Source organism: Salvelinus namaycush, chromosome 28 (genome assembly GCF_016432855.1).
Source record: "Salvelinus namaycush isolate Seneca chromosome 28, SaNama_1.0, whole genome shotgun sequence".
Classification (NCBI taxonomy): Eukaryota; Metazoa; Chordata; class Actinopteri; order Salmoniformes; family Salmonidae; genus Salvelinus; species Salvelinus namaycush.
In genome coordinates this window covers 15300693-15311481 of record NC_052334.1, presented here as the reverse complement: position 1 = coordinate 15311481, position 10789 = coordinate 15300693, and the positions used below count along the sequence as shown (strand labels likewise).

At 40.5% G+C, this 10789-nt stretch overlaps 1 protein-coding gene across 1 annotated transcript; it reads left to right on the top strand.

Moving 5' to 3' along the window:
- Nucleotides 1–570: 570 nt before the first annotated feature.
- On the top strand, nucleotides 571–10729 carry adprs (ADP-ribosylserine hydrolase). Its single transcript, XM_038967261.1, has 6 exons — nucleotides 571–995; nucleotides 1293–1389; nucleotides 1490–1697; nucleotides 1974–2167; nucleotides 9897–10000; nucleotides 10187–10729. The coding sequence occupies exons 1-6, from the start codon at nucleotides 809–811 to the stop codon at nucleotides 10540–10542; spliced, it is 1146 nt and encodes a 381-aa protein (XP_038823189.1). The 5' UTR covers nucleotides 571–808; the 3' UTR covers nucleotides 10543–10729.
- The last annotated feature ends 60 nt before the right edge of the window (nucleotides 10730–10789 follow it).

Below are 10789 nucleotides of genomic sequence, written 5' to 3'. Positions count from 1 at the left end.
TTCTATGGCTAGATAGCCAATGTGGACACCTTATTTAGCTTTCCAATTTAAAATCCCGCATATTTGGATTAGTCCGGTACCCTACTAGGTAGTTTAGCATTGACGTTGCAGATCAAAATTAAGTGTAGATTGATGGGTAATATTACAGATAAAACAAGAAGACAGATTTTCACACCGGATATAGAAACCTGAAGCATCCGGTTGGAATGTCCACTCCCCAAATATGGTGAAGAGAGGAAGCCAAGTGGCTGGCAGTAATATAGCGAGATGGAACTGGGCCGACATTCTGCTAATTTTCTAATCGAAGAAAACCCCGATATCAATACAGTTTTCTGTTCACAAAACTAAAATATGTTACGAATAGAGTGCATTAAGCTTTGTAGACGTGAAGTTGTTCACAAGGAGTACAAGGGTGAATTTAGTTATTACACACGCGCACTTCACAGAGAAGGCGTTCCCTAACGAAAATATGCAAATAATGCTAGAACTCACCAATAGAATCTCGATAGTTCGTGCCCACCTCCTTGCTTGTTCTGCCCACTATGCTTCATTTTATACCATTGAAAACGACACAGATGAACTATCTTGGGTTAGTTATTGTTCTAGCGAAATCGTTTATTCCCAGCTGCAACGCTCAACGTTTCTCATAGGTCAAATAGTCAACTAAACGTCAACAGGAAGCAGGAAAAGAGACTCGACATTGTTGTTGATTTGTTCTAGCTATCGTCAGCGAACTGGAGATCAATCGCTTGTACAGAGAGGGGGGTACAGATAATTTAGCAAGCAAAAGTCATTCACAAGTTACAACATGGCCATGACTGCGGTGCGGTCAGGGGGAGCGGGAGGACCAGCCTCTTTGTCTCGGTTCCGCGGTGCACTGGTTGCTGCGGTGCTGGGAGACTGCGTTGGTGGAGAATTTGAAGGTGCAGAGGAGGTGCCCATGGACCGTGTATTGCAGCATTTGAACGGATTGGAGGATGAGAGTCGCGGCGATGGTGAGACAAGATTGATCACTACTAATATTGAAAAACAATAGACTTCAGTACAAATACTCACATTTATCACCATGCATCTACCTCAGCCCCCCTCCCCGCGTAATCCTAATCTCTATAAAATATGTGGATTGCTCAATGCAACAATAACCTATATTTAATGGGAAATGGCTACACATTTATAGCAGTCTTCTGTGAATGTGCCTCTAAGCCTAATATCAGACACCCACCACCACACTACCATATCGTCGTCATCGTGTGTGTGTGTGTGTGTGTGTGTGTGTGTGTGTGTGTGCCCAGGTATTCTGCAGTACAGTGATGACACTGCCATGACGCGCTGTGTTGTCCAGTCTCTGCTGACCAGGGCAGGGTTCGATGAGCAAGACATGGCACGCAGGTAAAGTAGACAGTTAGCGGTCTGTCTGTGTATTACAGTTTCAGTAGTATTGAGTATCTATAAAATGTAAATATTTTGTTTGGGTGCTTTTTCTCTGCAGGTTTGCAAAGGAATACAGCCATTCTCCAGGGCGGGGGTACGGGGCAGGTGTGATCCAGGTGTTGAGGAAGCTTGCATCTCCACACCTTAATGATGTCTTTCAGCCGGCTCGGGCTCAGTTCAGTGGCCACGGCTCCTTTGGGAATGGTGGTGCGATGAGGGCTGCACCTTTTGCGCTGGCTTTCAGTAACCCAGTTGACATTAGGAGGGTTAGTGATAGAATGTGTGGTGGGGGCGAGTGGCTACAATGGCTACCATTACTGGCCGTCCTTGCTGGTTGCATCCTCCTCAGATAGAAAACCAGCTAGAAACTCAACAGATTTTCTGTTTGAGGAGGATATAAGGCTACTGTCACCCTAACAACCATTCCAATTTGACTGTCTTCATCTTGCTGGGCACTGCCATACTTAAATCCTCTCTCTTTCTCTGCTCTCGCTCTCTCTGTTATCTCTGTATCTTCTATTTCTCTCCCTCTCTGCTCCCAGTACTCCAGGCTTGGTGCGATGCTGACCCACTCCTGTTCTCTGGGTTACAATGGAGCAGTGCTCCAGGCCCTCGCGGTCCACCTTTCTTTACAGGGGGGTTTGGAACTGCCACATAGGCCTACGTTTATCAACAAACTCATCTCAGAGATGGAGGAGGTGGAAGCAGAAGATGCTGCTCGCAGTGACTCAAGAGTGTAAGTACTTAAACAGATAGTAAAAAAGTGTCAACGTTTATTTACCAAGTGCAAAGGATACAACCAGTGAAAACAGTACAGTGAAATTCTTACCTTGAGAGCGCTTTCCCAACAATGCAGTGATCGTAGTAATAATAATATGCAGTGAGCTCCAAAAGTACTGGGACAGTGACACATTTTTTGTTGTTTTGGCTCTGTACTCCAGCACTTTGGATTTGAAATTATATGATGACTGAGGTTAAAGTGCAGACTGTCAGCTTCAGGGTATTTTCATCCTTATCGGGTGTAACGTTTTAGAAATTACAGCTCTTTTTGTACAAAGTCCCCCCCATTTTAGGGGACCAACAGTATTGGGACAAATTCACTTACACTAACGTTCAAAAGTTTGAGGTCACTTAGAAATGTCCTTGTTTTTCAAAGAAAGCACATTTTTTTGTCCATTAAAATAACATCAAATTGATCCGAAATACAGTGTAGACTGATAATGTTGTAAATGACTATTGTAGCTGGAAACGGCTGATTTTTAATGGAATGTCTACATCGGCGTACAGAGGCCCATTATCAGCAACCATCACTCCTGTGTTCCAATGGCACGTTGTGTTAGCTAATCCAAGTTTATAATTTTAAAAGGCTACTTGATCATTAGAAAACCCTGGAGGCGACTCCAGGATGCTGGCCTTCTAGTCAGAGTTCCTCTGTCCAGTGTCTGTGCTCTTTTGCTCATCTTAATCTTTTCTTTTTATTGGCCAGTCTGAGATATGGCTTTTTCTTTGCAACTCTGCTTAGAAGGCCAGCATCCCGGAGTCACCTCTTCACTGTTGACGTTGAGACTGGTGTTTTGCGGGTACTATTTAATGAAGCTGCCAGTTGAGGACTTGTGAGGTGTCTGTTTCTCAAACTAGACACACTAATGTACTTGTCTTCTTACTCAGTTGTGCACCGGGGCCTCCCACTCCTCTTTCTATTCTGGTTAGAGCCAGTTTGCGCTGTTCTGTGAAGGGAGTAGTACACAGCGTTGTACGGGATCTTCAGTTTCTTGGCAATTTCTCACCTTCATTTCTCAGAACAAGAATAGACCGACGAGTTTCAGAAGAAAGTTCTTTGTTTCCGGCCATTTGAAGCCTGTAATCGAACCCACAAATGCTGATGCTCCAGATACTCAATTTCTCTATAAAGAAGGCCAGTTTAAAATCAAATCAAATGTATTTATATAGCCCTTCTTACATCAGCTGATATCTCAAAGTGCTGTACAGAAACCCAGCCTAAAACCCCAAACAGCAAGCAATGCAGGTGTAGAAGCACCTGCACTATTATTGCTTCTTTAATTAGCACAACAGTTTTCAGCTGTGCTAACATAATTGCAAAAGGATTTTCTAATGATCAATTGGCCTTTTAAAATGATACACTTGGATTAGCTAACACAACGTGCCATTGGAACACAGGAGTGATGGTCGCTGATAATGGGCCTATGTACAGTTGAAGTCGGAAGTTTACATACACCTTATCCAAATACATTTAAACTCAGTTTTTCACAGTTCCTGACAATTAATCCTAGTAAAAATTCAATTTATTTCAGCTTTTATTTCTTTCATCACATTCCCAGTGGGTCAGAAGTTCACATACACTCAATTAGTATTTAGTAGCATTGCCTTTAAATTGTTTAACTTTGGTCAAATATTTTGGGTAGCCTTCCACTGTCTTCCCACAATAAGTTGGGTGAATTTTGACCCATTCCTCCTGCCAGAGCTGGTGTAACTGAGTCAGGTTTGTAGGCCTCCTTGCTCGCACACGCTTCAGTTCTGCCCACACATTTTCTATAGGATTGAGGTCAGGGCTTTGTGATGGCCATTCCAATAACTCGACTTTGTTGTCCTTAATAAGCCATTTTGCCACAACTTTGGAAGTATGCTTGGGGTCATTGTCCATTTGGAAGACCCATTTGCGACCAAGCTTTAACTTCCTGACTGATGTCTTGAGATGTTGCTTCAATATATCCACATAATTTTCCTCGTGATGCCATCTATTTTGTGAAGTGCAGCAGTCTCTCCTGCAGCAAAGCACTCACACAACATGATGCTGCCACCCCTGTGCTTCACAGTTGGGACCGTGTTCTTCGGCTTGCAAGACTCCCCCTTTTTCCTCCTAACATAACGATGGTCATTATGGCCAAACAGTTCTATTTTTGTTTCATCAGACCAGAGGACATTTCTCCAAAAAGTACGATCTTCGTCCCCATGTGCAGTTGCAAAGCGTAGTCTGGCTTTTTTATGATGGTTTTGGAGCAGTGGCTTCTTCCTTGCTGAGCGGCCTTTCAGGTTATGTCAATATAGGACTCGTTTTACTGTGGATATAGATACTTTTGTATCTGTTTCCTTCAGCATCTTCACAAGGTCCTTTTGCTGTTGTTCTGGGATTGATTTGCACTTTTCGCACCAAAGTACGTTCATCTCTAGGAGACAGAACGCGTCTCCTTCCTGAGCGGTATGACGGTTGCGTGGTTCCATGGTGTTTATACTTGTGTACTATTGTTTGTACAGATGAACGTGGTACCTTCAGGCATTTGGAAATTGCTCCCAAGGATGAACCAGACTTGTGGAGTTCTACAATTTCTTTTCTGAGGTCTTGGCTGATTTCTTTTGATTTTCCCATGATGTCAAGGAAAGAGGCACTGGGTTTGAAGGTAGGCCTTGAAATACATCCACAGGTACACCTCCAATTGACTCAAATGATGTCAATTAGCCTATCAGAAGCTTCTAAAGCCATGACATAATTTTCTGTAATTTTCCAAGCTGTTTAAAGGCACAGTCAACTTAGTGTATGTAAAATTTTGACCCACTGGAATTGTGATACAGTGAAATAATCTGTAGGTAAACCATTGTTGGAAAAATTACTTGTGTCATGCACAAAGTAGATGTCCTAACCGACTTGCCAAAACTATAGTTTGCTAACAACACATTTGTGGAGTGGTTGAAAAACGAGTTTTAATGACTCCAACCTAAGTGTATGTAAACTTCCAACTAAAACTGTAGATATTCCATTAAAAATCAGCCATTTCCAGCTACAATAGTCATTTACAACATTAACAATGTCAATACTGTATTTCTTATCAATTTGATGTTATTTTACTGGACAAAAAATGTGCTTTTCTTTCAAAAACAAGGACATTTCTAAGTGACCCGAAACTTTTGAACGGTGGTGTATATGTGTATTAAAGTAGTCAAAAGTTTAGTATTTGGTCCCATATTTATAGCACGAAATGACTACATTGAGCTTGTTATTCTACAAATTTGTTGCATGCATTTGCTGTTTGTTTTGGTTGTGTTTCAGATTATTTTGTGCCCAATAGAAATGGTAAATAAGGCATTGTGTCATTTTGGAGTCTCTTATTGTAAATAAGAATACAATATGTTTCAAAACACTTATACATTAATGAGAATGGTACCATGATTACGGATAGTCCTGAATTAATTGTGAATAATGATGAGTGATAAAGTTGTAGATGCACAAATATCATACCCCCAAGACGTGTTAACCTCTCACCATTACAATAACGGGAGGTTAGCATTTTTTGGGGGGTATGATATTTATGCATTATTCAATGTGCAGTAGACTGGTGTGGTTGATGTAGGTTTATACATAAAACATGACTCGTAGTAGGATATAAATGTAAACAGGGCTGAAAAGTGACTGGGAGCAGGAATATACACTAGCGGTCAGAAGTTTTAGAACACCTACTCATTTAAGGGTTATTCTTTATTTGTACTATTTTCTACATTGTCGAATAATAGTGAAGACATCAAAACTATTAAATAACACATGGAATCATGTAGTAACCAAAAATATATATTCAAATAGCCACCATTTGCCTTGATGACAGCTTTGCACACTCTTGGCATTCTCTCAACCAGCTTCTCCTGGAATGTTTTTCCAACAGTCTTGAAGGAGTTCCCACATATGCTGAGCACTTGTTGGCTGCTTTTCCTTCACTCTGTGTTCCGACTCATCCCAAATCTTCTCAATGTGGTTGAGGTCAGGAGATTGTGGAGGCCAGGTCATCTGATGCGGCACTCCATCAGTCTCCTTGGTAAAATAGCCCTTACACAGCCTGGAGGTGTGTTTTGGGTCATTGTCATGTTGAAAAACAAATGATAGTCCCACTAAAGGCAAACCAGAAGGGATGGCGTATCAGTGTAGAATGCTGTGGTAGCCTTGCTGGTTAAGTGTGCCTTGAATTCTAAATAAATAAGATAGTGTCAACAGCAAAGCACCATTACACCTCCTCCATGCTTCATGGTGGGAAATACAAATGCGGAGATCGTCCTTTCACCCACACCTCGTCGCAAAAAAAATAAAATCTCCAATTTGGACTCCAGACTAAAGGACACATTTCCACCGGTCTAATGTCCATTGCTCGTGTTTCTTGGCCCAAGCAAGTCTCTTCTTATTGGTGCCCTTTAGTAGTTGTTTCTTTGCAGCAATTCGAACATGAAGACCTGATTCACACAGTCTCCTCTGAACAGTTGATGTGTCTGTTACTTGAATTCCGTGATGCATTTATTTGGGCTGCAATCTGAGGTGCAGTTAACTCTAATGAACTTATCCTCTGCAGCAGAGGTAACTCTGGGTCTTCCATTCCTGTGGCGGTCCTCATGAGAGCCAATTTCATCATAGCGCTTGATGTTTTTTGCGACTGCACTTGAAGAAACTTTCAAAGTTTTTGAAATGTTCCACATTGACTGACCTTCATGTCTAAAAGCAATGATGGACTGTCATTTTTCTTTGTTTATTTGAGCTGCTCTTGCCATAATATGGACTCGGTCTTTTACCAAATAGGGCCATCTTCTGTATACCAACCCTACCTTGTCACAGCACAACTGATTGGCTCAAACGCATTAAGAAGGAAAGAAATTCCACAAATTAACTTTTAACAAGGCACGTGTTAATTGAAATGCATTCCAGGTGACTACCTCATGAAGCTGGTTGAGAGAATTCCAAGAGTGTGCAAAGCTGTCATCAAGGCAAAGGGTGGCTACTTTGAAGAATCTGAAATATAAAATACATTTTGGTTTGTTTAACACTTTTTTTGGTTACTATATGATTCTATATTTGTTATTTCATAGTTTTGATGTCTTCACTATTATTCTACAATGTAGAAAATAGTAAAAATAAAGAAAAACCCTGGAATGAGTGTGTGTCCAAACTTTTGACTGGTATTGTACTTGTAATAGTGTGCAATTAGAGAATGATGTCGTGATGTGTGTTTTGTCCTATATTTTTAAATCCCAGCCCCCGTCCCCGCAGGAGGCCTTTTGGTAGGCCGTCATTGTAAATAAGAATTTGTTCTTAACTGACTTGCCTAGTTAAAACTTCTTATGGCTGCAAGAACTAAGTCGGGATCAATATGATAACAGCCACTTCAAGTGCAGGGCGCGAAATTCAAAATATATGTTTTAGAAATATTTAACTTTCACACATTAACAAGTCCAATACAGCAAATGAAAGGTACACATCTTGTGAATCCAGCCAACATGTCCGATTTTTAAAATGTTTTACAGCGAAAACACCACATATATTTATGTTAGCTCACCACCAAATACAAAAAAGGACAGACATTTTTCACAGCACAGGTAGCATGCACAAAGCCAACCTAACTAACCAAGAACCAACCAAACTAACCAAGAAACAACTTCATCAGATGACAGTCTTATAACATGTTATACAATAAATCTATGTTTTGTTTGAAAAATGTGCATATTTCAGGTATAAATCATAGTTTACATTGCAGCTACAATCAGAAATTGCACCGAAAGCAGACAGAATAATTACAGACACCAACGCCAAATACCTAAATACTCATCATAAAACATTTCTGAAAAATACATAGTGTACAGCAAATGAAAGACAGGCATCTTGTGATTCAAGCCAATATTTCCGATTTAGTAAGTGTTTTACAGCGAAAACACAATATAGCGTTATATTAGCTTACCACAATAGCCAGAAACACAAGCCATTCCCCAGTAGCAAAGGTTAGCGATCGTAACAAACCAGCAAAAGATATATAATTTTTGACTAACCTTGATAAGCTTCATCAGATGACAGTCCTATAACATCAGGTTATACATACACTTATGTGTTGTTCGAAAATGTGCATATTTAGAGCTGAAATCAGTGGTTATACATTGTGCTAACGTAGCTACTTTTTCCCACAACGTCCAGATTTTTTTCTGACACACATATTCTGACCAAATAGCTATTCATAAACATAACTAAAAAATACATGTTGTATAGGAAATGATAGATACACTAGTTCTTAATGCAATCGCCGTGTTAGAATTCTAAAAATAACTTCATTACGACATCCAGCTTAGGTATGGCGAGAGAGTACCCAAAAGCTGGGAGCAAACGACTAGTTCACATGTTCGACAGATATATGAAATAGCATCATAAAATGGGTCCTACTTTTGCTGATCTTCCATCAGAATGTTGTACAAGGTGTCCTTTGTCAAGAACAATCGTTGTTTGGATTTAGAACGTCCTTTTTCCCTCTTGAATTAGCAAGCGCACTAGCCAAGTGGCGCGAAGCTCTCCTTTCTGAACAAAGGCACACAACGCAACACGCCTAACGTCCCGAATAAATTTCAAAAATCTAATAAAACTATATTGAAAAAACATACTTTACGATGATATTGTCACATGTATCAAATAAAATCAAAGCTGGAGATATTAGTCGTCCATAACGACAGCTTATCAGAAGGCAAATCCAGGTCCCTCCTCGCGCTCTCCAGAAAACAGGAAACTGGTGACACGTCATGCCAAGAGCTATGATTCGAGTCCAGATCAAGTTACACACTCCATTTCTTCTCTCACTCCTTGTCGACATCTAGTGGAAGACGTATGAAGTGCATCTAAACTAATAAATATCAAGGACTTTAATAGGCAGCCCCTAGAAGAGAGCATCGATTTCAGATTTTCCACTTCCTGTTAGGAAGTTTGCTGCAAAATGAGTTCTGTTTTACTTTCAGATATAATTCAAACGGTTTTAGAAACTAGAGTGTTTTCTATCCAATAGTAATAATAATATGCATATTGTACGAGCAAGAATTGAGTACGAGGCCGTTTGAAATGGGCACCTTTTATCCGGCTACTCAATACTGCCCCTGCAGCCCAAACAGGTTAATTAAGGTAAAAAATAAATACAAATAAATGGGCTGTTTCCACGCCAGGATTGCCCATAAATAATTTTGGTATCTCAGAATGTTGGCAAATCTCACATTGAAACTTAATTGGGAGGAAAGATGTTTGATATGCTTTTCACATTTGTATCACTGACTATTTTTGAGAATGTGATGATGAAAGGTGCAATTTTAGGCACTTGGTAGACCTATACGTGCCTCCTGTAAGACCCTATGATCTGTGAACTGTATATGCTAAAATATGGAGTGTCTAAATAATTTATATAAAAAAAATGTTTTGCATTAATTTATTCAACAATTTAAAATATTATTAAGATCCCATTTTTTGATTTGGCTTATTTTTAGACATATTGTTTGAAACAATAAACAAACACGTCAAATTTCCAGAGTGGACTCTGGGCTATCCTGTCGTGGAATTGCCCAATGACGAATTCTAACATAAGGGTACGCCTTTTCTAGGGTGCTTGAAGAAATAACTGTTGCATGGAGGAGAGTTTTTGGTTCTCAACTTTTCTTGTTCTGTTTTGTATCTCCAGCTTCAGTGAGTCAGAGTTCCCATTCTGTGATCGACTGCACAGAGTCAAGGACCTGATGGAAAGGAACACCAGTGTCAGCATTGAAGAGGTCATATCTGAGTTAGGTCAGTATTGACTTATGGGGTAAATACAATCTATATTCAATGGTGGCATTATCCCTCTAGAATTGTGTTATTCTCTACTGGTCTTGGAATATAATTTACTAGTTTATCACTTATCACTAGCTAGTATGATAGATTAGCAATTTTAGTTCACTCTAAATATGTACTTCTTTCTGTGTTTGTACTCAGGCAATGGCATTGCAGCCCTGCATTCTGTCCCTACTGCCATCTTCTGTGTGCTGCACTGCCTGGAACCCCGGGAGGGTCTGCCTGAGCGCTATGGTGGCCTGGAGAGGACAATGGCGTACAGTCTGGCCTTGGGGGGAGACACAGACACCATTGCCTGCATGGCAGGGGCCATTGCAGGGGCACACTATGGAATCGATGCTATCCCCCAAATCTGGCAGCGGTGTTGTGAAGGGGCAGAGGATGCTGATATAAATGCTGAGCGCCTACACACTCTGTACCACCAGGCACCGGCTGAGGGAGACTCTGGGACCGACAGTCAGCCACACACAGCAGCACATGACCCCCCCAACCAATAAATGACTTTGACAGAGATAAACATACATTGATAGCTATTTCATACATCATCTTATTCTGTGGTCCTCCTGTCATCTGTTGAACAAATTAGTCTGTCATGAAAACCCCCATTATGGATTTAACATGAGTTACTGTATGTCATCTTTTTGATGGAGAAAAGTATTTAATAAACAGTTTTTAATGTCAGAAGCTTTATGATGTATTTGTGTGTGTGTTACTGAGAATGTACTGGGAGGTGCAAGACACTGA

What these genes read in the sequence shown, in the direction of transcription:
- adprs (XM_038967261.1), top strand. Translation starts at nt 809, where the DNA reads ATGGCCATGACTGCGGTGCGGTCAGGGGGAGCGGGAGGACCAGCCTCT. An exon ending in GAGCAAGACATGGCACGCAG is followed by an intron (nt 1,390 to 1,489) that starts GTAAAGTAGACA and finishes TTTTCTCTGCAG; the next exon opens with GTTTGCAAAGGAATACAGCC. An exon ending in AGAGGTCATATCTGAGTTAG is followed by an intron (nt 10,001 to 10,186) that starts GTCAGTATTGAC and finishes GTTTGTACTCAG; the next exon opens with GCAATGGCATTGCAGCCCTG.